This window comes from Lynx canadensis, chromosome D4 (assembly GCF_007474595.2).
Source record: "Lynx canadensis isolate LIC74 chromosome D4, mLynCan4.pri.v2, whole genome shotgun sequence".
NCBI lineage: Eukaryota > Metazoa > Chordata > Mammalia > Carnivora > Felidae > Lynx > Lynx canadensis.
Window position 1 is genome coordinate 82,133,476 of NC_044315.2, and position 26,960 is coordinate 82,160,435.

At 41.9% G+C, this 26,960-nt stretch overlaps 1 protein-coding gene across 1 annotated transcript in view; it reads left to right on the forward strand.

The window, feature by feature from the left end:
• LOC115500153 (rab GTPase-activating protein 1-like) overlaps positions 1-26,960 on the forward strand; it is a 170,158-nt gene that overhangs the window by 137,185 nt on the left and 6,013 nt on the right. The window contains 10 exon segments of the mRNA XM_030294523.1: positions 1,072-1,083; positions 1,085-1,198; positions 1,785-1,833; positions 1,836-1,939; positions 4,367-4,408; positions 4,658-4,747; positions 4,749-4,787; positions 16,304-16,396; positions 16,833-16,943; positions 26,202-26,306. Of these exon segments, the coding sequence (XP_030150383.1) occupies positions 1,072-1,083; positions 1,085-1,198; positions 1,785-1,833; positions 1,836-1,939; positions 4,367-4,408; positions 4,658-4,747; positions 4,749-4,787; positions 16,304-16,396; positions 16,833-16,943; positions 26,202-26,306 (759 nt within the window).

A 26,960-nucleotide genomic window follows, 5' to 3' on the forward strand; every position in this document is an offset into this window, starting at 1 on the left:
ACTGCTTGCCATTGTGTTAAGATAAATGCTTGTTTCAGAGGAAAAGCAGATGTGCCTGTCTGACATCAGAAATGCCACTCTGGGGCAGACTAAGTGTCCCTCAGCATGTGGACAAAATTGTGAAATTGCCTTCCACGATAGAGACCTCTGAGATCTGCTCCTTTGCCCCAATGCCCTTACCTTTTCCAATAATACATTGCTATGCTTTTCTCATTTATTACTGAATCCAATTTGTTCTGTAGTTCTGCTTTAGTCTCTGATTTCTATGTCAGCCCACTTCCATACCCCTGTTCCACAGAAGCCCGCCCACCTTCTTGACATTTTGAAGGCTTGCTACATCACACCAAGCCTTAAATAACGTTTTCCAGTGCTTTTTTTTCTGTTTTGAAAGCTAGACATTTTTCCAGGTTCTCAGGGAAATGTTTTTCCACCAAGCTATGAAAGATGTAGGTATTATTATAAACAGGGGTAACATCTATAAATAGAATTGAATGGTGAGGGGTTTTGTAATATTTTATATATTGCCATGACCATTACTTTAGTACTTTGTGCATTACAATAAACCTTAGGATATTTAAGATTCTGCTATAATTGGCCAATGAGGAAGAAAAAACACTTTCAGTAGAAAGAAATAGCAGCTAAGGAGGCAAAATGATTTAATGAAGGTGTCATGATTTGAGAAGATGAAACCTACACTGTGTGCGGCTTGTTGCTGCTCAGTTCAGATCCGGTCCTGCAAAGCCTATACTCCGCTCCCTCAGGCAGACTCGGGCCTTCTTGTTCTTGGATCCCCACTGATCTTCCTACCTAATTCATATTATACTTACTGTACACTGATTGTATGGAAACTTCTGGAGGATAGGAACAGTATCTGACACAGAATAGGCATCATTAATATTTCTTTATTGAGTGAATGAATGTAGTAAAACACAACTACCTGAGTTACTACATATCACTAAATGTCATAGTATTTAGATAGGGGCTGGAAGGATGAATTAAACATACTGAGAAAACTTCTGTATGTTTTGTGATCCCCACCTCCACCCCCACCCCATTCCCTGTCTGTTACAGATGCCTGAAGAAACAGGCATTCAGTGTTCTGGTCAAGATCATGTTTGACTATGGTCTCAGGGAACTTTTCAAGCAAAACTTTGAAGATTTGCATTGCAAATTTTACCAGTTGGAGCGACTCATGCAGGTAAAAAGAGAAACCAGCTTGCATTCGCCACTAAGAGTACGGGGCTGGGGAGAGCTGGATCCATGAATTGGTGCCAGGGAGCAGTGGTGGTTGCCTTAGCCATCCAACGTAAGGACTGGTTTTATATTTTTCATTTCTCACTATGTGATGACAATGCCAAGATTAATAAGGTGTGAAACCTGAATGGGTGGTGAGCTGGTTTTTCAATCTCATAAACATCCAAAAGATCAGATGACTTTGTGGGGGCCTTTAACATAGCAAACTAAATCAAGAAATACCCGCCAAGGCTCTGAAGCTGACTGGTTAGGAATAGCATAATAAAAGTGAAACAAACTTTCCCAAACATTTCATAACTTGGAAAGAAAAACTTTCATTCCAAATATTTGTCACCATCTTGGGGATTCCTCTCGAGAGCTAGTTTGTGGACCAGAAAAGAGAGCCAAGTGCCTGTTTAATACTTGATGATAAGTGTTCTTTGAGCACTTTGGAGGTTTGTAGGAAAACACAAATATGTGACTTTTTTGCCTATTCCTGGCAGATTTATGAGTGGGAGTTGAACAGCTGCATATGTGCCAAAACTAATTAGTTTGCTATTTCAGGAATACATCCCGACCTGTACAACCACTTCCTGGATATAGCCTTGAAGCACACATGTATGCCTCCCAGTGGTTTCTTACACTTTTCACTGCAAAATTCCCTCTCTACATGGTCTTCCATATCATCGACCTGCTTTTATGTGAGGTAGGTATCAGAGGCCAGAACACTTCAGCTTTTGTTTACAGTGCTCTCCCATGTCGGCTCCATCAAACAGAATTTGTTCTTAGTTATTTATTTTAATGCTCAAAAATCCAGATTTAAGTAATGCTTCCTTGGGTTAAAGCGAGTGATCACGTTTTGTTAAAGGTTCTCTCAGCTTAAAAAAAAAAGAAAAGAAAAACGAAAACCACTACTAGACATTTGTATTAGTATTAGGTTTGGCTGCATTTATTGAAGAGAACTCAAAGTCACAGTGACTAGGTAGAGGTTTAGTTCTCTTCATTCACATAAAAGAAACCAGAAGGTTGACAGTAACCTGTCAGGGGACAGGGAGGGTCAGGGACAGAGGAGGGTGTGTCCCCCTTTAAAAGAGACTTCCTAGATGTTCCACCTGAATTTTCATTTCTCTCTTATTGGCAGGAACTTAGGTACCTGACCACATCTAGCTGCAAAGGAGAGTTTTTAAAAACTGGGTAGGAATTTGCTAAAAATTGGAGGGTCTGTTACTAAAACAAAAAGATATTAGAGTAAGTAATAGTCTTTGCCAAGCAGGGTTTGGCAGGGTGATTAAGAAAAGAATAACTAATTTCCAAATAATATATGTCTGTTTATTTTGAGAGAGAGAGCACGTGTGCAAGCTGGGGAGGGACAAAAAAAAAATCCCAAGCAGGCTCCATGCTGTCAGCACAGAGCCTGACGAGGGGCTTAATCTTAACAACCATGAGATCATAACCTGAGCCTAAATCAAGAGTCAGATGCTTTACCAACTGAGCCACCTAGGCACCCCAATAATACATGTTTATTACAGAAACTAGAAAACAAGCAAAAAGTTCTAAAAATACTTCTAATCCCACTCTCCAGAGAGTAACTCTTTTAACATTTTGGTGTCTATTCTTTCAGCTTTTTGTGTGCATTTATTGATTTACATGTGTTATTTCTATATAGAATAACTTTTTCATATGGAGTATTATGTAATAATGTATATTATGGTTCTGTAGGTATATATTTTAAAATATTATGCTATATATGCTATTTGGTAACCTCTTTTCATTTCATGTATTTGAACATTTATAGACACACATCTGTACCTTCCTTCTTTTAATTATGCCATATTCAAGGCATACAAAAATCCCTTGAAGAATTTCTGCCTTCTACCCCAGCTTGAAACACTGTAAGATACACTATTACCAAATATGCCATTATTCTTACCTGCCACCAAATATCTCATTCGTTGGGTATACCATATTTATGTAACCAATTCCTAGTCTCAATCAACCCTTTAAGTTTTATAGTTTTTCAGTATTATAAACAACCATTTGTTTTAAGTAGTTACTAAGGGCCTCCTGGCATGCCAAGTAATTTAAATAAACTTTTCAGCTAATTAGCTTAGAAAACCCTTGGGAGAACATTAGTTATGGAAACTGAGGTCCAGAAACTTAAGGAATTTAGCAGGTCTTAGTGCCTCCTCTTATCTTTTCTTTGTTCCCGGCACTCCCAAAGTGGTAGCTGAGGGAGAGGCAGGTTGGAGGGAGCCCTGAGCAGATTATGTTCTGGGGTAGAGGGCTCACACCAGAATGACTGCTGTATTGGAGCAGGGCAGCACACAATAAGGGAAAAGGCCACCTGCAGTTATTTGCTGAGAGATCACAATTTTATGACTCTTATGTTTTGGTTGGGAAGCATAGAATACTTTGGAAAAGTGTTCTTGTTGAATGTGAGAATAGGGCTAAAGATTTCTTCTCTTGGGGCGCCTGGATGGCTCAGTCAGTTGAGCGTCTCATTTGGGCTCAGGTCCTGATCTCACAGTTCGTGGGTTCAAGCTCCACATCGGGCTCTGTGCTGAGCGCTCAGAGCCTGGAACCTGCTTCGGATTCTGTGTCCTCCCTCTCCCCTGCTCACGCTCTGTCTCTCTCTTCTCTCAAAAGTGAATAAACATTAAAAAAAAAAAAGTGGGGCGCCTGGGTGGCGCAGTCGGTTAAGCGTCCGACTTCAGCCAGGTCACGATCTCGCGGTCCGTGAGTTCGAGCCCCGCATCGGGCTCTGGGCTGATGGCTCAGAGCCTGGAGCCTGTTTCCGATTCTGTGTCTCCCTCTCTCTCTGCCCCTCGCCCGTTCATGCTCTGTCTCTCTCTGTCCCAAAAATAAATAAAACGTGAAAAAAAATTTAAAAAAAAAAAAAAATAAAATAAAAAAAAAAAAGTTCTTAGAAGATTGGGAGACTGGGTCTGTTTTAAGATGTTTTTTAGTAGCAGACCTGTAATTATTATTTTCCAAGATATTTTCAAGTTATTCCATTTCTTTACTTAATAAGTTTTTTATACTTTATCTTAAACTGTGGGGCATTCTGGGGACAGACAGCTGAATAGTCCAGATATGAACACTGAAAATATTCTTTTTGTGTTTTCTCTTCCAGGGAATAAGTGTTATTTTTAATGTCGCCCTTGGATTATTAAAGGTACACATTTATTTGTAAATTGAGTTACATCCCCTGTCCAGCACTTGCAGGATCTTGGTCTCGATCTCATTCTAAGCACTGTGCTGTAGCCCTGACCCTGACAGCAGCTAATGGGCAAGTGGCTCGGGCAACAGCTAAGAAGTATCTTCTGGGGAGTGTAAAGGTGCTCGTGTTATACAGTGCTTCTTGTGCATCTTCATAGCCAAGACCTCTTTCTGTCCATGGTTGTGTTTTCTTTCTTTCGTCAAGACTTCCAAGGACGACTTGCTGCTGACAGATTTTGAAGGTGCCTTGAAGTTCTTCAGGGTCCAGCTTCCGAAGAGATATCGCTCAGAAGAAAAATGCGAAAAAGCTAATGGAATTAGCTTGCAGCATGAAGGTAAAATAACATTTGCATCAATTTAGACTGTTTTGTTCAGTTACTGTCTCACCATTCCTGATCAAACTATGAACATTTACAATACATTAGTAGTAGTAATAATAATAATGTTTTCTTTGTATTTGTTTCCAAATATTCTCTTACATAGTCTATCCTGTGCATCAAATCTCATTGCCTCTCCCAACCTTTGAACTCTAGGAATGGAATTATTATCCTTATTTAGAAGATACAGTAAAACACAAAGAGTCCTGCCGCTAGGTGGTGGCAGGACTCTGGTTCGTGATTTCTATGTTGTCCTTTAACTTTCAATATTTGTTGTTATGGTCAGTAATTCCCTGAAATGAAACTAACAATTAATGAAGGGAACTCACTCCTTTTCATCACTTTCAGTGGCATTTATGATTTGTATAGTTTTTAAAAAATTTTTATATATATTTTTTCATTTTGAGAGAAAGAGCCTGAGCTGGGGAGGGGCAGAGAGAGGGAGACACAGAATCTGAAGCTGGCTGCAGGCTCTGAGCTGTCAGCACAGAGCCTGATGCGGGGCTCGAACTCACAGACTGTGAGATCATGACCTGAACCAAAGTTGGACGCTTAACTGACTGAGCCACCCAGGGACCCCTGATTTGTATAATTTTTTTTTTTTTAAAGGCAGCATCTCTTTGTATTAATGTAATATGAGTAGGAGAATTCCATTGTCTGCTGACCGGAGCATAGACTTGAAATCAGATCTGAATTTGAAGTTATTTTATCTGTTTAAGGCACAATTTCCTGATATGTAAAATAACAGTAGACTTCCAGTTTTGGTTATATGTCAGACTAAGCTGACTCGAGCTACCATGCTTTAAACACTTGGAAGTAGCAAATAAAATATAACCCAGGAAATGTTTAAATACCTGGATGAACTTGAAAGAAAAAAAAAAAGAATCCTAAGTACCTGAATCACAGTAGCTCAAAGCTAGTGTGTGTGAAGTGCTAAAACAGGGAATGTGGAACCTTGTTGATTTTAATGCTCAGGAAGACATACAATATGATTTTGGGTGTTTGGGAGGCAGCTGAATCTGGAGTCTTGCATAAGTTAAGACCTTGGAATGGCTAACCTCTTTGTGAAAGGAGGAAATATAAAAACTACCTACCTATTATCCTGAGGAACAGTGGATATCCTAATATAAAATGAATTGAGGATTGAAAAAGAAATAGAACCTCTAGATAATGAAATAACTATTAAGTTATTATTCATCTTAAAGTGTTAATACTTCACAAGTACTACGGATAACATTGATGGTATTTTCCATGTGCCAGGGACTGTGGTTAAGTGCTTTCATATGTGAGGATTGTAACTACAATATGTATACAGTGCTTATGATGGTGCCTGGTAATTAGTAAGGGCTTAAGAATTGATGGCTCTTCCTATGGTTATTCTCCTCTGGCTTTTCAAGCAGTTATCAAATGAACACTTTTCAGTAACATTTTCATGGATGATGGGCTTGTGCACAGGGCACAAAACCAAGTGAGCCCTGAGTTCCTCTTTCCACCTCAGCCTGGTTCACACGAGAGGAAGCTGCCTCTTATTTGCTGATGATTTCCTCCCCTCCAAAACCTCCTTTCTTCGTGTCCCATCTCAAGTTTCTGGAACGTGGTTCCTCAGGCCAAAACCCCTGCTTATTCTGAGCGCCTCTTTCTCTCACCACATCCTGGTCCATCCCAGCCCTGCTGGCATAATACACCCTGAATCTGATCACTTTTCTCCCCTTCTTTCTAACACCCTAGTATAACCATCACCTTCACTTCTTTTCTGGAATGTTCCAGTAGACTCCATGTCTCCCTGTTTCCACAATTTTTTTTTCTTGGTTTCTTTTTTGGGGAGGTGGGTTTTATCCCATCTCTCCCTTGCTTGAAACTCTAATGGTTTCTTAGAATAAAATTCAAGAGGTTTTGCCCTGGTGCACAGGGCACTGCACTGTCTGACCTCTGGCCATCTCTCTGATTGCACCTCCTACTTTCCCCCCTCACATTTTCCACTTTACACAACCTGGCTTCCTTGCTGTTCTCAAACAGCAAGCATGCTAAGCATGTTCACTCCTCAGGCTTTCTGCACTGGCTTGTCTCTCCACCCATCATGTTCTTCTCGATGTCCACATGGCGTCACCATCACCTCAGTGAGTCTCTTAAGCTCAAATATCATACCATCAGAGAGGCCTTCTCTAATTACAGTGTCTAAAGTAGCTGCTCCCTCACCCTTTACACCCTGATCTCTTTATCCTGTCTTATTTTCCTCATATCATTCATTGTTACTTAACATTATTTTAGATCTTTATTTGATGCTCCCCTCCCCCCCCACCCCCGAACTAAACCTTCAGCAGAGGGGAGTTTATCTTATTTACTGCCAAATCCCCAGCATAAGAACAGGATTTGGCATGAAAAATTAGTTAAATGAGGGAACAAATGAATGTGCTGCTGAATTTATACCAAGTGGTGTTTTGTAAAGAAGAGTTAGAGAGTTAATATGGCTTTGGGCAAGGCTTTAAAATAATGTCCAGCTGAAGGTTTTATCTTTGGTTTTCAGTACCTTGAAACACTTTAATAATATATGAATCCTTTATTTCCATAGGCCAGATTCGAGGTGTCTATGTCTTTTTTTCCTTTTTTTTTCTTCTTTTTTTTTTTTTGGCTTATGCTTTCAAGGAGTTAAGATAGGCAGTGCTGCACAGCACACAAATTTTGTGCCTAGACACATAATTCCTTCTGGTCCTGGAGAACTCTGCATGGCGGGGGTACACTTTGGATAATGCCCCCTACTTGCACATAGTCTCCGGTGAGAAAGATCGTAATTCTTTCTTGAAATTGACCCACAGTGTGGAAAAGCCTACATATTGACCAGGACACGAGAATGAAATTTTTCTGCTAAAAGGTGGGATACAGTGTAGTTAGCAATGATTAGTTGTACTCTAGTAGGTTAATACTTAATGCCAAAATTATTAGGGAAATATAGACAACAGTTGAGCCAATTATTGGCAAAGGACCTCAGTCACTGTGATAATTTGCCAAAGGAAAATCACTGTAAGCTCAGTCATGAGCGCTGCGTTATGTGGACTGCACGAGGTGGGAGTGCCTCCGTCAGCAAGAAAGTGCATCTGATCATCTGTGGCTTTGACGTCCCCTCTCTAGACATGGAAGAGGGGATCCCTGCTTGTGAATGGCTTGGAAACTAGCTTTTTAACATTTTGGTCTAGAATTTAGAAAGGGAGCATTGACTTTGAAACTTATTGAAATCCCATTCCATTATTTTTTAATTTCTTAAAAACCGTGGCTTCTGATTAAGGTGGGAATTAGGAATGCTTTGCCTCACATGCCAGTTGAGAAAACAGTTACCTACTTTTGTTGTTGTTGTGTTTTAACAGTTTTGATGTTGTAATTTCTGGTATTTGTATAGTTTTTATAGGTATCTCATTTCTCCCTCACAGTTCCCTGTGAGGTATGCAGGCCAAGTCGGTTTCCAAGTGGAAACTGAGGCTTATAGAAGTCTTGGCCAACCGGTACTAGCTGGGCAGTGACAAGAGCCCTAGTGGAACTCAGGCCTTCTGACTCCACATTCCCAAAGCTTCCCACTCCATTGCATTGCCTCTTCTCATTGCAGAATTGCAGCAGGAATTAAGTTTGGTGTGGCAATATCTGAAATGGCCACCAGATGGGTGTGTTGCTCAAAAAGGTCTGTATTCCTCTCTGCCTGTGTGTCTTCCTTTTTTCTATACATCTTTCTCTTTGTCTATCTTTACTTACCTCTTTCTCCTTTTCTCTCTTTTCAGTCCTTTTACTTCTCCCCTCTTCTCTCTTTCCCCTGAGTTTATTATGGAACTGATATAATTTATTTTTTTTTAAGTTTGAGATCTCTGCTCTTAGTCTAAAATTTAATTGCATACATCAGAACTCATTATTTGTCCATTGAGTTGCTCCCCTTTTATGGGTCATTGTCTTGAGATAGATTGTTCCTACTTTTTTTTTTTTAAGTTTATTTACTTGAGAGCGCGCATGCGCATGCATGCACGTGAGCAGAAGGGAGGGACAAAGAGAGAGGGGAGAGAATCCCAAGCAGGCTCCATGCTGTCAACGCAGAGCCCAGCCTGGGGCTCAGTCTCAGGAACGGTGAGATCCTGACGTAAGCCGAATCAAGAGATCCTGACTTAACCGACTGAGCCACTGAGGTGCCCCTGTTTCCACTTCTGATAAAAGATCTAAAAGGACTTTGATTTACTAAAAAAAAAAAAAAAAAAGATTTTAAGTAATCTTCTGCATCCAGTGTGGTACTTAAAACCACAACCCCCAGATCGAGTCACATGCTATACCAAGTGAGCCAGCTGGGTGCCCCAGGATTTTCACTTTAAATAGATTGTTCCAGGAGATCATGAATGGTCCTAGGAGCTCCACAACACTTTCATACTCATAACTGTACTATGCATCATGTTTAGAGGGAGAAAATTGGAAAAAAAAATGAATTTGTAGGCCTTGCATTTTTAATTCAAGAAGTATGTGAGAGCAACTGTTTTTTTGTTTGTTTTTTATGTCTACACAGAGATGTTGAGAATAAGTCAGATACGTAAGGCTAGTTTGGAAGAAGTAGGAGCCATAAAAGAGATAGCTGGTGAGTTTCTTAGATTAAACTTGAATGAAGATTTGACCCTTTCACTGTAGAATCCTGCCTAAGGTGAGATGGAATTCTGAGCCATTGATTGCTTCATGGGGATTTGTTATTTCAGACTTAAAGTGAATGTACAAGACTTCAACTACCTGTAGAAAAGACACTACAGAAACCAAATAGCGCTATCTCGAAATTAATGTAATCCTAACCATTTGCTCTTTGGAGAAACAGAATTTTCTTTGGCATTTGGGTTGTATTTGTTCTTGGGGATATTTTTATTTAAGACCTTAATAGCAGAATTAGTTTGAAATTCATTCTCTGCTCAGATCATTTGTGTAGTTAGTGTGTGTTAGGATCTTAGGCCCTATGATTGCAGTTGCTTCATCAGTCTTGTCTCTTACTCTATTCACAGACTTTTGCACAGTGTCTACACAGTGACTTCATCCTTACAGTGATCATATGAGGTCATTTTACAGGCACATATACTGAAGCTTAGAGAACTGAAGAAAACTCCCAAAGGTATAAAGTTAGTAAGTGATAGAGGTGGGGTCAGATCCCAGGAATTTCAGACTCTAAAGTCAATCCTTACCATCATTGTGCCGTGGTGTAAATGAGGGGGTGAATGAATGGGACGAGAGCTACTTGTATTGGTCCATTTTTGCTGATGTGTGTCATGTAATGGTGGGTAAGCTGAGTCTCTGTCAATTTAGCAAAGTTGTAGCTAAGTATAGCCAAGTTCAGTTTTCCTTATGACTAGACCAGGCTATAGTTTTACTTCTGTGTTTGTTTCCTACTTTTATATTGGATTTCATGAAGAAACTTATGAGTGCTCTTTTTCTCTGCAGTGAACTATAAATTTTGCTGGTTATCACAAGGGTAGCACTGCCCACTACCTTCTTATTTATTTTAATAAGCTGGTCTCCCTTGTTGTTTTCTTTGTTTGGGTTCTTTGCTACTAATTTGTTTCTTGCATTCTAGAAAAATACTCTGATGGTGGAACCAGAGTGCCTAATTCTATTTAGTGATCTTTGAGGGAGTTTGAGCCTGAACTCTTTGAACAAATTAAATAAGAAGGCTCAAAAATTAAATAGAATGTTGATTTGTTTCAAGTGGGTTATAAGTGCGGGCTTGGGAGTCCCACAGACCTTGGCTCTCATCCTGGCTCTGCCTCTGCTGTGTGACCCAAGGTAGTTTAACGTGACAGGGTTGTAGAGAGGGAAATCAGATGATGCCTTTAAAGTAGCTGCTGCTCTCCTGATGACTATCGTCATCATCACCACCACCACCACCCCCAACCACCATCATCATCATCATCACCATCACCACCAGTGCTCATTTGGCCTGCCCTGTTTTTGACCTCCTCTGCCCAGGCGTCTGCTTTCCTTAAGCCAGTTCACGTCAACATGCATTTATAGATTTTCTATGTGCTCAGTGTTGAACATGCTACAGAGATGGATGAGAAACAAGAGTCACTCCAGATTTGTGTTCCCGTGCTGCTGTTGCCACCTAATAGGCTGGGCCCTTGGCTCTAGATGAGTCACTTTCCCTAACTACGTCCTGATTCCTCATCAGTGAAATGAGGTGATAATTCCTACTATACCTATCTCAGACAGTTGTTTTGGGAATTAAATAAAATAGTAGCTGTAGAGGTATCTTGTTATCATGAAAGTCCTGTGTAAATCTCAGGTTTTAAATCAGTAACTAAATAAAGCGAAGACCCTGCCCCAAGCATTCTAAAAAAGGAAGATGGACTTGTATCAGATTTCTTTGTTTAGCATTGAGGACTTTGGGGGTCAAGATCTCCTCAATATACCAGACCTCTTCATACCCACCCACTCCCTCACACAACATACTTCACCCTGCCATGTAGACCTACTAATATTCAACCTCCCATCTCTCCTGCACTTGTGACTCCAGCCCAGTGGGGATTCTGACCTTTGCAGCAGTTTCTTAAGCCAAACTTGGAAATCAGCTCCTGTTTCCTATCCACAGCCTATTTCCTGTTCTTATGTGTTAAATGGATGTTGTTTAAATAGCTTGTTGCTTGCAACACATGTTCAGAGGGTAACTCTGTCTCTGATTCAAGATAAGAATGTAGATTTTTTTTTAAGTTTATTTATTTATTTTCAAGAGAGAGAGAGAGAGAGAGAGAGAGAATGAGAATGAATGAATAGGGGAGGGGCAGAGCAGGAGAGAGAATTCCAAGCAGGCTCCAAGCTCTCAGCACAGAGCCTGACGCGGGACTCGATCTCACGAATAATGAGATCATGACCTGAGCTGGAAGAGTTGGGACACTTAAAGGAGCCACCCAGGCGCCCCATTAATGTAGATACTAATAATAACATGTAATGGCTGCCCTTTTTATTAAGAAGACCTCATGTGTTGGGCGCTCTCCTGAACTCTTGATATGCTTAATATCATGCAATCCGGTTAACAGTAGTCCCGTAAGGACTACTGGAATTTTCTCAGATGAGGAGCCTGAGGCTGAGATAAGGCAACTCACCCTCCTTGACAGAGTAAGCCAGTGGCATAGCCATGGCTCAAGTCTGGGTCTGTCCACCTACAAAGCCCAAGTTCTCAGTGGCAAACTGTCCCACCTCCCTCCCACCCATGTTCACGGCCACTCTTCACTTTCTCCACTTTCTCCATTTTCTCTACCAGATCAGGTACCAGCTCTCCTGGGACAGATAGCACATGTTTTAAGAGAGCATCACCCATTTCCTGTGATAGATAAATGACAAGTGACCCAGGAAGAGGTGTTTGGGATTAAATACATACTTCTATCAGGTTATCAAACTGGCATGATCTAAGTCTCCACCTTCTGTCTGACTCAGGGTTTCTTAACCTGGGACTGTGGGTGGCTCAGGGAGCACAGGGATCTTCTGAAATAGTATGCAGAATGCTTTATTGCTGGTGTAGGGTGAGGGCAGAGTTGGCTTCTGTGTTTTTTTTATGGGATCCATGGCTTTCAGGAGACTTTTGAAGTAGTACTGTCTCTACCAGTGTTAAGAAACAATGTACAACTTGCAGCGGGATATAAATTGGTTTTTATCTAAATTATAAACGTAGTCTTATCACAGGAAATTATTAGTTTTCCCCCACCCCGAAAGTACATTTTAACAGAAAAAATTTCAAAATTAAGCTTCTTTAAGGGCAAAAATACCTGTGTGTGATGCTGTGGTTTCCATAGCCTTCTGATAGGAGTCCACTAGTAGTAGGTATGATTCAGAGCTCTGGGGCTGATTCCATAGCTTCCCTGCTTCCTCAATTCAATTAGATGTTATTGGTATAAGTAAGAGACAAATAAAATGAACCTTAGACTTTAAGAGTGAGGACTATGTCTCTATTGATTATTTTCATGCTTGCTGTGTACCAAGGCATTAGGAATTTTACAGTACTTGGGAGTCCCTGCCCTTGTGGAGCATGCATATTGTGTCCTATATGCATCTTTGTATCACTAACGCCTCACAAGGAACACTGCACATGGCAGTGCTCAATTGTTGGATAAATAAATGTCCTGCTGCATCCTTATTAGGTTAAAGGAAAGCCATTGGCTTTGATTTGTTCAGCATCTGATTATTGAGTCCCACTTATGTTCCAGGCATTGAGCTAGGTACCAGAGATATAGGGTAAGCAAACAGATGTGGCTTGTTTCCATTGGGAAGACAGACAATCAAGTAAGCACATAAATAAATAATTGTGAACTTGGACAGGTGCCATGGAGGAATTGGCTTGATGTTATGAGAACTATATAATAACAAAGACCTGGCCTGATAGGGGAAGAAGGTGCCAGGGAAGGGCACTCAAGAAGTGACGTTAGAGCCCTGGTCTGAAAGGTGGATAGGAGTGAACCAGATGTGGGGGCCGTCCAGGCAGGGGGACCAGACCTGCACCGTGTGCTCACTTCAGTTGCTATTTTCATTCAGAAGAAAGGTTGATGCAAAAAAGAGAAGGTCCTTTCTCATTAACTTAGCAGGCATTTCTGGGCATTCTCTTTGTGCCTGGATAAGGGACAGTGATGAGTGAGACAGTTCTGACCTGGAGAAGGCACTGATAATGGGACAGACAGGCTAAGAGGTGCTGATCTCTTGTTGGTGCAGCCTAAATAAGGAGGCTGGAATTGCTGATTTTGCTGCTGGTACCTGTTGGTTCCCCATTCAGGTATCAGGCATCTGCCTTTTCATGGGGTCCATTCCTCAGACATAGCCTGAACTGTTTGGCTCTGGTATACAGCTGCCCATGCTCCAAAAGTCAGGATCGGCTGTGACCCTTTAGAAGCAGTGTTGGTTTTATTTATCTTTGTTTGTGGTGGGGGTGGGGGGTGAGGGGCAACGTGGTGAAGTGGGGGATGGAGACCAAGAACAAGCGAGGAGGAGAAATCTGGGAGCAAAGCAGAACTGATGAAGTCAGAACTCTGGACCAGCGAGGAAGATGGTGGAGCTCTGTGTCCAGTCCTGAGGGGTGATCCCTGAGGACTGGCTGAGAAGCATAGGTGGGGACCGTCATCGAGAGAAACAAGCAAGAGCTCTATGTTAGAGAAGCCCAGAATAATTATGAGAATTATTTTTCAGCAGCATTTATTTTGTTTATTTAATTATAAAAATAAATCATGCTCAAGGCAGAAAACTTGCAAAATGTGGGAAGTACATAAAGAAATGCCTGGATCCTGTCATGAAAATGTCAGAACCAAATGAGATAGCATGTGTTAAAGGTTTTGACATCTATCAGGAACTCTGTGTACGGTAACTGCTGTTACAGTACTGAGGCAGAATTAACCCTTCCGCTCTGAGAATGAGACATTTATCATAAGGGGTAAGGAAATGTACAAGAAACGGTTTTGTAATTAGCCTGTTATAATGTATGTTTATGGGGGAAACATGTTAGTCCTTCCTTACCCCAGAATGAGAATGAAAAGTTGAAGAATCCTGAAGATTTGTGAGAATGTTTTATAGGATTTATGTCAGATTTTTTTTTTTTTTTTAAATAAAGCACTAGGTGGAGCTTTATATCCACTGTCCTCCGTGTCATTTAGCCAGACTGACAGCGAAGAACACGGGGAGGAAGTGTTTGCTGCCCACAAGCCTCATTTCTTTTCTCTTCCTCTACTATTGATCTGTTAAGATTGTCTATAAATTTACTGATCACACAGATGTTTTACTGAGGTGCTTTCTTTGTGAATCACTTATGTACACAAAACGTTTACCCCAGCATTGGCCTTAAACCGCAGAAGATCTGTCACTCTCCAACTTGTGGTCTCACCCCAAGTGTTTAATGGGCATCTTTCTATAAACTGCAGCCAGGGCATTGTGTTATGTTCCTGGCTGCCTTCCTGTAGTAAGAGCCAGACTCCAGGAATAAGCTCTGATTGAGGCAGACTTGTAAACATCCGACGAGGGCAGTATCCATAGAGTCCATGGGAGGAAACACCAGGGCAGCTCAAGTAAGATGGAAAGGAAATCATGGAACAGGATTTGGAGATGCTGCACACTGGGGCTGCCCCACCCCCTTTGAGGTCTCCATTTCTTTGTCTAGGAAATAAGGAAGTAAGAGGAGCCTACCTCTGAGATCCCTAATTCCTGGAACTGGGGGCTAAAAGTCCTGATTTGTGAGCCAGCAGCGCTGTGCTGATTATTGAAGCTTCGGGAAGGAATGAGCATTTGCTTTATGATCAGTGCTTAAATTGCACGTATTTATTTTAGCACTTCTCTATGTCTTGTATTTCATAGTCTTTCAAAGTGTAATTTAAAAATACCAAAGGGTTAGTGGTTTAGAGGAAGGAGTCAAACAGAAGTGTAAGAGTTGCATCTTGAAAGGATGCCCTTGGTTACGGTCAGGTTGAAGAAAAAAAAAAAAAAAAAAGGACCAGCCTATAAGAGGGGAGGGGAGCTGTTCAGGTAGAACGAGAGCCAAGAGAATAAAGAGAAAAAAGATTGCCTGGAGGGAAGAAGAGTCCGTTGGTGAAGTTAAAGAGTGAAAGGCTGGAACTTTGTAGTCGAATTGGGGAGAATTATGACCCACTGGATGGAGTGATAAAGAAACCACTAGTGACCTTCAAGAGAGTATTTTCTATAGAGCAGTCAGAACAAACCTTGATGTAGAGAGATTAAAGAGAGGCCATGAAGCAATGGAAGCGAAATGTATACATACACCTGTGGTTTGCCGTGGCTGGTAAGAAGTGTGAGAGAAAGAGGACAGTAGTTTGATGGGGTAAAAGAGCAGCTAAGCAGAGTGGTCAGCAGAATGGTGTTTTTAAGGGCAGAGGGAATTGTGTCTGTTTGAAAGCAGCTCAGAAGGAGCTAGTAGAGAGGATAAGTGATAGATGATGGGAGGATACTAAGGTGAGTTCAGCTTGGACTTTGCATGGAGTTTAGCTGACTGGGCTCAAATCCCCTACCTGTCAGTCCCTAAATGAGTGGACCTTGGTCAAGTTATGTAATCTCCTTATACGTCCATTAACTTGCCTATAAAATGAGGATGATAATACCATATCTTGTAGAGGTGTCCTGAGGTCACAGATTGAAAGCACCTTTCGGTAGTGCTGGTATGTGTGAAATAAAATGGTGGAGGAAGAAAGTGACGATTAGGAACGACAGGACCCAGAACTCAGGTAGGAAGGGTCATCATAGGGTATTCATTCTAACACTGTTAGTAAAAATCTTAGGAAGCCATTATCCCGAGCAGAACCCTAGACCCTAGTGATGAAGAAATCTGTGTCCTGAGCTTTCGCTCCACCGCGATGATTCCCCTCCCCAAATAGGAAACACCACTCCCGGAGTGACCGGAGATGCTCAGGTCAGCAGAGGTCTTGGTCTTCAGTGCAGGCCCTGAGACACTCACCACTTCTGATGCTTTTTAATTTGTGCTGTGGTTTATCCTACAGATTAGTCAGAAGAAGTTGAAAAAATATGAAAAAGAATATCACACCATGAGGGAACAGCAGGCCCAACAAGAAGACCCGATCGAGCGATTTGAGGTTGGTTTGCTTATGGCCCGGGCGATGTGAAGACCTTTCAGGCTTCCCTTGCATATGATGGTGCCTGTAACTAGCTTTGTTGAGTTCTTTTTAAAATTCAGTTCCACTGCTTCTGGGTTCAAGTTTCAGTTTGAATTTGCAAATTGGAAAGTAAGATCTGTTGTGCTTTAAGCCAGCTGCCTGGGTTGTCACAGTTCAGTGGACTTCTGTCACAGTTAATCTGAAGTAACTGCTTGACAGAGTCGCTGGAACCAGTTAGGTATTTCTCACCAGAGACAGAAAAGAAGAAAGTGCTGGTTGCCAGCACGTTAGGACCAGCCACTCCTCCCATGATTTCCATAGGACTCAGAAATGAGTTTTGAGGGTCAGGCCTGAGAAATTGTCATTTTCATCACATTTCTACATGTTGTATAACTGGTTTCTTTCTACATTTCAGCGAGAGAACCGGCGTCTACAAGAAGCTAACATGAGGTTGGAACAGGAAAATGATGACTTAGCCCATGAGCTGGTAACCAGCAAGATTGCACTGCGCAAGGACCTGGATAACGTGAGTCTTACTTGGCAGAAGGGATGGATTCTGTTGAAACTCTTGGCTTCTCCCCTCATCGAGTGCAGTCCTTGAATGGTAGTATTTATTGTCCTAACACATCACCTACAAAGTGTCCTTCCTGTGATACCACTTGCTCTTATCACTATTGCCTCCCTCCTTCCCTTCGGGGGTTTTCCGTTAAGCCCTCCTTCCCACGTTCTTGTCAAACAGGCAGCCCTCAAACTCCTTTCCCATCATTGTTTGATAAGAGGCCTTGTGACTAATTTGTATGCCCTCACAATTGGCAGGAGCATTTAATCATTATAATTTACTTACCTTCCCTGAGAAGAGATTCTGTTATCCTGCATGTTAGGTGCCTGTTGAATAAGCATTGCTGATGGTTATAAGGCTCAGTGCCTCAGCAGCTTGCCATTTCACCAGTAATTTCAGTTGGCAGATGTTCTTTCTTTGCTTTTCCTAATCGTAAAGATCACGGTGATGGCTTTCCTGGCAGGGTATTTGTCCATTTTCTATACTATAAGCCTCCCCTTGAACAAATGTAGTCTTTCATATGTCGTTTAGGTCAGAAGTTGGCAAACTTTCTCTGTGAAGGGATGAATAGTAAACAGTCTAGGCTTTGTGGGCCATATGGTCTGTGTTGCAACATCGAACTCTGCCACTGCACAGAAGTAGCCGTAGACAGTAAGTAAAGGAATGAGCGTGGCTGTGTTCCAATAAAACTTTATTTACAAGACTAGGTGGCAGGCTGGATTGGCACATGAACTGTAATTTGCCAACATCTGACTCAGATTTCCTTGTCAGGCTCCTAAGATTACTGTTCTGCTCATTGGTTTCCTGAGGTTCTAGAGAAGGCTCAGGCTGTTGAGGGTTCCCTGGGGACTTACATGATATGTTGAACCCCGTAAGATCTATGAACTTCACGGGGTCCTTGACATCCACCAAATATGTTTGAAAATGCTGTGTTCTGTTTTTCTTTGAAAGTCCCTGCTTTCATTAGTTTCTCAAAGTGGTTCACAAGTGAGATGAGAGAGTGAGACGGCAGTACATACTGGTTTTTATTCTCTTTAGAATAGAATAATGGAGTAAAAATTTTTGGACAGACCTGTATTCTAGTAGCAATTACACTCCTTCCAAGTAGAGTAAAATGTGCAGAGGTAGAACAGTAGCGTGACAGTGAGAATGCCATGACTCGGTGTATGTGAAAAACGCCACCAAAGTATTCGCCACAGGCAGTGTCAGTGCCTCTGCTTGGCAGCTGCACAAAGCTGCATGTAACTGGAGTCTCCTTTTTCCAGTTTTTGCAGGGAGGCAGTTTCAAGGTCATTAGCCCTCAGTAACCGGAACCTAGAGCTCTTACTGTCTTTTGGTTTACCACAGTCTGGCCATCAGGTTCGAGTCCCCTCCCTGTGGTGCAGATTCCCGGCATGCCCTCTGTTCTTCGCAGGAACACAATAGAATCATCCCCTCCCTGTTCAGGCCTTTCTGCCAAGTGCATGGAGGGAGCTGGGTTACACTGAGCAGGAACTGCTGAAGCAGGGCCACAGCGCACACCTGCGGCGGCTCCACAGAAGCTGGAGATCATGCCGAAAGGAGGTGAAAAAGACCAAAGAAGACGGGTCCTGGGTAGGAGCTTTGTGTTCCACAAAGGAATGATATGAAGAGGCAACTTAAGCTAGGATCCAGGTGGATGTTTACTTGGAGCTGTTGCATTCTCATTGGACAGGCCCAGTAATCACACTGGTGTGCCCCTGTTTAAGGTGGATCACAGACTTCTTATGTTCTTGAAGCTTGCCCCTAAAAAGGTAAAGGTATAAACCTTTTTTCAAGTTGTATTATCCTGACACAGTAAAGAACTAGGTCCTTTAACATTCCTGATACCAAAGTGAGAAATAGTTAAAAATAATGTGAATTCCCATTTCCTGATCACGTATGATAGGCACTGTGATAAGCACTTTGCTAACCTCTGGTATCTCATAACCTTGTCTCAGCCTTCTGAGGAGGGTTCATGAGCCCCATTTATGGATGAGGACTTTTTTTTTAACAATCAGGAAACTTGAGACTCAGAGAGATGGAAGCGCCCCAGAGGAAGCGGAGCCAGGAACCCAACCCAGGCCCATCTAATTGGAATGCCCCAGTCTTTTCTACAATGCCACAGTCTCCAAAATAAATACGGAAAAGAGAGGCACCTGAGGGCTCAGTTGGTTGAGTGGCTCAGTTGGTTAAGCATCTGACTCTTGATCTCGGCTCAGGTCTTGGTCTCAACCGTTTGTGGGATTGAGCTCCGTGTCGGGCTCTGTGCTGACAGTGCAGAGCCTGCTTGGGATTCATTCTCTCTCTCTCTTACTCCCTCTCTCCCCCTCTCCGTCCCTCCCCCCTTAGAATAAACTTTAAAAAATAGGTAAATAAATAAGGAGCGAGAAGGTACGATTTGATGTCATTAACTACATCAAAACCATAGATAGTGATACATAACAGCAAACCTTTTTGAGCACTTAATTAGTTCTAGGCGTTGCCCTAAGTGCTTTTTACTTACTGTCTTATCAGATCCTCAAAACAACCCATGTTATGTCAGGGATAAAGTGTGATCCCCATTTATTTATTTATTTATTTATTTATTTATTTATTTTGAATATGAAATTTGTTGTCAATTGGTTTCCATACAACACCCAGTGCTCATCTCAAAAAGTGCCCAAGGGATACAGCAGGAGTGCTGATCTCCATTTTACTGGTGAAGACCTGAGGCAAAAGAGGTAAACTGTCTGACATGGATCCCACTGTCAGTCAGTGCCACAGCCCTCAGATTGGAACCCAGATGGCCTGACGTCAGAGCTCACATTCCTAAGTTGGCTCAGAGGAGCAGGGCCCTGAACATCAAACTGAGGTCCCATCCTGTAGTGTCAGCCATCTCCACTAAGACAGACCTTCCCACAAGTCTGTCTTCTCGTTTCTTTTGAATCGTCACTGAAAACCAACTGAGATTCTGAAGGGAGGGCTGTGGTGTTCTCTCACCCCTTTTTTTGTTTTTGGCCTTCAGGTACTCAGTCAGGTTTTTGAAAGAACTTCATTGTCTTCAGCTTTTCCCTTCTTGCATCCCAGAGTAAAATTATGGTATGTGACTTACCGGGTTTCCAGAACACTTTTCCAGTTGATGTTTTATGTCACTTTTATTGTTCCTCATCTGTCACTTTTGTTAATATGGAAATTACTAGTTAGCCACTGGGTCCCTAGGTGACCCCAGCCATGCTTTCTCCTCTGTGGCCCGGGAGTAATACCCAGATCTAACATTGTGCAAGGCACCTGGCACAAGGCCAACAGTGAGTCCCCTCTGGCACACTTGCTGTCTGCACTGAGCGCAGCGTCAGAGTGAGAGGGAAACTTTCGGGAGCCCTCCTGCTGAGATTTGGATTCTGGCTGCACTAAGCATTACATCTGTGACCTTGAGCAGCTTGTGAACCTTTCCCGAATGAATTATTTGGGCCTGTCAAGAATCAGTTGTGTGTATGGGTCTCCTCAGTTCCATACCTGCTCCATTAATCTATGTGCGTGTCCTTATGCTAACCCCACGGTTGTCATTGCTATAGCTTCACCGTCTGAAAATCAGGTCATGGGAATCCTCTTTGTTGTTGTTCTTAAAAAACAGTTTGGTTCTTCTATCATCTGCATTTCTATATAACTAATAGACTCAATTTGTCAGCTTCTAGAAATAACAGCCTTCTGGGATTTTGAGTAGGGTTGCATTGAATGTATAAATCAGCTTGGGGAGAATTGTCATCTAAATAGTATTTGAGCCTTCCAATCCATGAATAGGTTATAATTTTCATTTATTTGGGTCTTTTTCAATTTCAGCATTGTTTTTACTTGTCAGTTAACAAGGCGTGCACATTTTTAAATTTATTGTAAAGGATATTGTTTTCTTAAATGCATTTTCCAATAATTTCTTGCTAATCTCTAGAAACAAAACTGATTAGGGGCACCTGGGTGGCTCAGTTGGTGAGTGTCCAACTTCGGCTCAGGTCGCGATCTCATGATTCGTGAATTCGAGCCCCGCATCGGGCTCACTGCTGTCAGCCCATTAGTGCAGAGCCCGCTTCAGATCCTCTGCCCCCTCTCTGCCCCTCCCCTGCTCGTGCTCTCCCAAAACTAAATAAATATTTGAAATTTAAAAATAGAAATAAAACTGATTACATGACCTTCTATCCTGTGACCCTCGCTGAATTCGCTTAGGATTCTAATAGCTATTTTTGTTTGTTATTTAGGATTTTCCACATACACTTCTCGGAATAAAGACAGTTTATTTCCTTTTGAGTCTTTCATCTCGGAATAAAGACAGTTTATTTCCTTTTGAGTCTTTAGGCCTTTTTCTTGCCTTCCTGCACCCACCAGGATCTTCAGAACAGTGTTGAACGGGAGAGGCCCCCTCCCAATGAGGCTCCCTTGTTGCCGTGTCCCAGGTGTCACCTGTAGATTTTCCAGAGATCAGGTTGAGGAAGTTCTCCTTTCTTAATATTTGCTGAGTTTTTGTCATGAATGGGTGTCGAGTTTTGTTATTCTTCCTGCATTTGTTAAGATGATTATTTACTATTTCTCGTAATTCTGTTAATATGGTGACATAATTTGATTTTTTAATGTAAACCAGCCTTGCATTCCGAGGAAATTTAGGGTTTCCTTTTTTTCCCTTCAGATTTTTATTTGTGTTAAAATTTCTGTGTTCATGAGGAATATTTGTCTGGAGTTTCCTTAATTTTGTGTTGGTGTCAGGGTAATGGCGTTCAAAAATAAATTGGGAAGCATTCCCTCCTGTTTTCTTAAGGCCTTTGTGTAGTATTCTTCCTTGATTAAATCTTGGATTACCTAGTGAAGCCATGTGGGCCTGGAATTTTCTTTGGAAATTATTTAATAATGAATTCAGTTTACTTCCAGACACAGAGCTATTCAAATTTTCTAATTCTTCATGTGTCTACTTTTATCATTTCTGTCTTTCACGTAACATAATCATGTCAGTTATCTAATGTATTGGCAAAGTCATTGGTATTTCCATTGGTATTTCTTTTAATGTTTATAGGATCTACTGAGATGGTCTGTCTTTCATTCCTGATATGGAATGAATTTGTGTCTTCTTTTCCCTTAATCTGACATTTCTAGAAATTTATCAAGTGTGTTGATTTCTTCAAAACCCACTTTTTGGTTTCTTTTGTTTCTGCTTGTTCTGTTCCATTGATTTCTCCTTTCCGTTATTTTTTTCTAACTTCTTTTTTAGTTTAGTTGCTCTTTTTCTAGCTTTTTTTTTTAATGTTTATTTTTGAGAGAGCATGGGTGGGGGAAGGGCAAAAGGGAGGGGGACAGAAGATCCAGAGTGGGCTCTGCACTGACTGCATTGATCCTGATAGGGGGTTTGAACTCCTGAACCACGAGATCATGACCTGTGCCAGAGTCAGACGTTCAACCAACTGAGCCACCCAGGGACCCCTCTTTTTCTAGCTTCTTAAAGGGAAAGCTTGATCATTAATTTTGGACACTTTTTTTCTTTTTCTTTAAAAAAAAAAAACTTTTTGGGGCGCCTGGGTGGCTCAGTCAGTTAAGCGTCCGACTTCGGCTCAGGTCATGATCTCGCGGTCCGTGAGTTCGAGCCCTGCGTCGGTCTCTGTGCTGACCGCACAGAGCCTGGAGCCTGTTTCAGATTCTGTGTCTCCCTCTCTCTCTGACCCTCCCCCGTTCATGCTCTGTCTCTCTCTGTCTCAAAAAATAAATAAACGTAAAAAAAATTTTTTTAAATAAAAATAAAAAAAACCTTTTTTTAAATTTATTATTTTTGAGAAAGAGAAAGCACGTGAACAGGGAAGGGGCAGAGAGAAAGAGGGGGGATAGAGGATCCAAAGCAGGCTCTGTGCTGACAGCAGAGAGCCTGATACAGGGCTCGAACTCAGGAACCATGAGATCACGACCTGGGCAGAAGCCAGAAGCTTATCAACTGAGACACCCAGGCACCCCTGGACCCCTTTTATCCTAAAATAAGCATTTTAAAGTTACATATCCCCCTCAAGCACTATTTCAGCTGCATCCTACACATTCTGATAGGTTTGTTTTTATTTTCATTCAGTTCTTATTTTTTCTTTGACCTGTGAATTGGTTAGTATTAGTATTAGTTTAGGGGATGCTGGTCAATTAGTATTAGTTTATTAAACAACTATTAGTATTAGTTGTTTAACTTACAACTATTAGGGATTTTTCCCAGAGATTTTTCTGTTGTTAATTTCTAATTTAATTCATTTGTGGTTGGAGTACATATCCTTTCTGATTTTAATCCTTTTAAAATATATTTATGCTTATTTTAGGGCCTACTTTTGCTCTGTTTGGGTGCATGTCCCACAAGCACTTGGAAAATGTGTGTGTTCTTTTGTTGTGGGTACAGTCTTCTATAAATGTCAGTTTGGTCAAGTTGATTGAGTGTTGTTAAAATCTTCCATAAACTTACTTGTTTTCCCTCTGCTTGTTCCATCACTTACTGAGAGAACAGTGAGGAAGTCTCTAATTGTGCATTTATTTCTCCTTTCAGTTATGTCAGCTTTAATTTCCTGTAATTTGAATTTATGCATACATTTCAGATTATTATGCCTTCTCAGTGGAATGAGTCCTTTATTGTTATGAAATGTCACTTTTTGTCTCTGGCAATACTCTGCTCTGAAATCTGTTTTGTCTGATATTAATGTAGTCACTCCAACTTTCCTTATATTGCATGGTACATCTTTCTCCATCCTTTGGCTTTTAACATATCTGTGTCTTTATATTTAAAATGGTCTTTTGTAGCCAGCTTATAGTTGGGTCTTGCTTATTTTATTGAGTCTGATAATCCCCTTCTTTTAACTGCAATGTTTAGGCCAGTTACATTTAATGTAATTACTTATATGGTAGATTAAGTCTACCATCTTGCTATTTGGCTCTCTATTTGTTGCATTTGCTTTTTATTTCTTTTCTTTCTCCTTTTCTGCCTTCCTTGGTTTAATTGGGTATTTTCATGATTTGAGTTTATCTCCTTTATTACCTTATTAGCTATTCCAGAGCTTTCTTATTTCCAGGCCTCTGTCAGCATCTCTGGCCCCTTAACTCTGCCTCCTTGATGTTTTGAGATGTGCTATCTGGAACCCTTTGCCCTACTTCTTGTCCAGAATGTGCCTCTAGGTAGAAATCCAGGGTGGTAGTAGAATTCATCTTGTTCGTTTTCTTTCTCCCAGGAACCACAGTCCTGCATTTATTATTTTCATTGTCTGAAAATAGTAGTTTCATACATTTTATCCAGTTTTTTGTTTACAGTGATAGGGTAAATCTGGTCCCTGTTAGTCCTTCATGACCAGAAGTGGAAGTCTGGATTTGTGTTTATTCTCTCCAGACCCTCCCTCTTCCTATGCTTATGCAGATGGAGTGCAGGGAGTGTGGTGCCCTTAGGGGATGCTGGTCAGGCCAGTCCATTAGTTTCTGTGCACCTCCCTTTCACAGCATTGAGAGTCACTTCTTGGCGTGACAGCACCAACACTGGGCTTAATGTCACGCCACCTGGTTGTAGATTACAGCTCTGCTACATGCGCTGTGAGAACGTGAAGGAATCACTTCCCCATTTGCTTTTCTTTTCTTTCTTTTTCTTTCTTTCTTTCTTTTTTTTTTTTTAAACAAACTGGGGAGCCACGGTGGGCAGGGAAGACTTGACTTCAAAGACCCAGTTCATATCCTGGCCGTTTCACAGTTCTTAGAATCACTACCATGATAGTGATGACGAATAGCTGAGAGAATGTACGAATGTGCCGCAGGCTCCAAATTACTTCTCAGAAGAGGATAACTGAGTCCAGGGGAGGGAAAAGAGAGGTAATAGGTTGCTCCACAGATTAAAGTAAAACAAGTCTTTAACGGGACTGGCCTCTCTTTACTAGTTATTTCCTCTCTTGTTTGATTCTCATTTCCCTTTTGATTGCTTCTTGGGTTTGAGCTGTAGAAGAAGATGACAAGCCACTCCCCAGAAAGGATTGGCCTTAACTCTTGGACCCCACTTAATTGCACACTTGTGCAGTTTGCCTGTAATTAATGCCTTTTTGAGATTGCATTATCATGCCATTGTCAGTTCTCCATGTAAGGCCTCAGCCCTGCAGATCCTGATCCCCCCAAAGAAGATACATCAGGGGAGGTGGTATAGTGGAATGTGCCAGGGGCTCCATGACACCTCTTTTTTTTTTAATTAATTTTTTGTAACATTCATTTTAAGAGAGAGAGAGTGAGAGAGAGACAGAGCAGAGTGGGGGAGGGCAGAGATGGAGACACAGAATCTGAAGCAGGCTCCAGGCTGTAAGCTGTCAGCACAGAGCCTGATGCGGGGCTCAAAACCACAAATTGTGAGATCATGTCCTGAGCCGAAGTTGGACGCTTAACCAACTGAGGTGCCCCTCCATGATACCTCTTTAGCTAGGTGACATCAGAAATGCTGTTTAGTTTCAGGGAATCCACCATCCATTCATTGTTAAAAAGGAGGTTGGTATATAACAAAGACCCTCCATATCTAGTGGTCTGTAACTAGGAGCTTGTGCCCTCTAACATGCTCATTCTTCACTTATCCTTGAAATGTCCAGTCTCAGGGACTCCTGTATCTGGCATAGGTGCATCATTTTCACTTAGACCCACAGATCTACCCACCAGACTTTTGTATGCTTTCAAAAAACACTGGGGTAGAGGGTGGCCATTTCAGATAATGAAAAGAGAGTGTCAAGAGGGAGGTGGCTTCCTTTATCAAGTGATGAGAATGAGGTGCAGAACTTGTTTGATGAAGCACATGAAATACTAAGAGTCTGGAGGAGGAAAACCAGAATTTATCATTACTATTATTAGTGATAATGACAGGTACCTTTTATTGAGTGTTTACTGTATTCAAGGTGCTGTGTGGAGTCCTTTCTGTGTTTTATCCCTCATATGACAAGCCTGAAGTTCAGAATGATTCTCAGTGACTTGTTCAAGTGGCACATGATTCGGGAATGATGGGAGTTGAGCCCAGGCTATCTGATGCCAAAGGCTGAGCCCCTCACCACTGTCCTGCACAATGTCTGTGCAAGAGACTGAGCCAGGCACTTGTGCATGAGAGTCTCTGTGTGACCTCAGGCATGTCATTTCCCCTCTCTGGATCAGTTTCCCAATCACGTTAAAATGGGATTGTGCTGGCCAATTCAGACCCCATCCGGTTCTCGATTCTTGTTGTGTGACAGCTTCTCTTACATGCTTCAGGCTGAAGAGAAGGCAGATGCACTCAATAAGGAGCTGCTTATGACCAAACAGAAGTTGATTGATGCGGAAGAAGAGAAGAGACGGCTGGAAGATGAGTCTGCTCAGGTAAGGGAAGCTCAGCCCTCCCACATGCCTCTGTGTCTTGAGAGTCATGAGTCCAACTGGCGGCTTCCTGCTGCCACTGGGGAACCCGCAGACAGCTGGCTTCAGTTTCCCGCCAAAGGCTTTTTTTATTTACTGTGTAAAGCATAATGGTTGTTAATAATTGGAGCGTAGCAGGAGACAGTGGGGCAAAGACCATCCTTTCTTGGGGCAAGAGAAACTCCTGTGTGTCAGCATCCGAGTGTGACAAAGAAGAGAGTTATTTTAGCATTTCTGCAGAAGGAAGCAGCCATCATATAATGTCTAGCTCTTCCCCTACCTGTCCGCTGGCATCTCCCCCACAGAGCAAACTCTGGAAGGCCTATCCTGAGCTAGCCCTCCACAGTCACTGGGGGCACAGACCCGCAGCCATAGGACGAAGAGCTTTGGATGCTTCGCACCACAGAGGAAGCCCTTTCTTGCCTTCACGGTTCTCCGTAATGGTCATGCTGTTTAGTCTCTGTCAGGACAGCCTGAATGAGAGCAGGGCGTTTTCTCCATCATGAGGAAGGAGCAATTCTCTGATGAGCTCTTGAGTCTGTTTGGTTTATGCTGTGTCCTCAGCTCAGGCTCACGGCTGTGCTGCACTGGCAGGGGGAGCCTTAGCCAAAGCCCCAC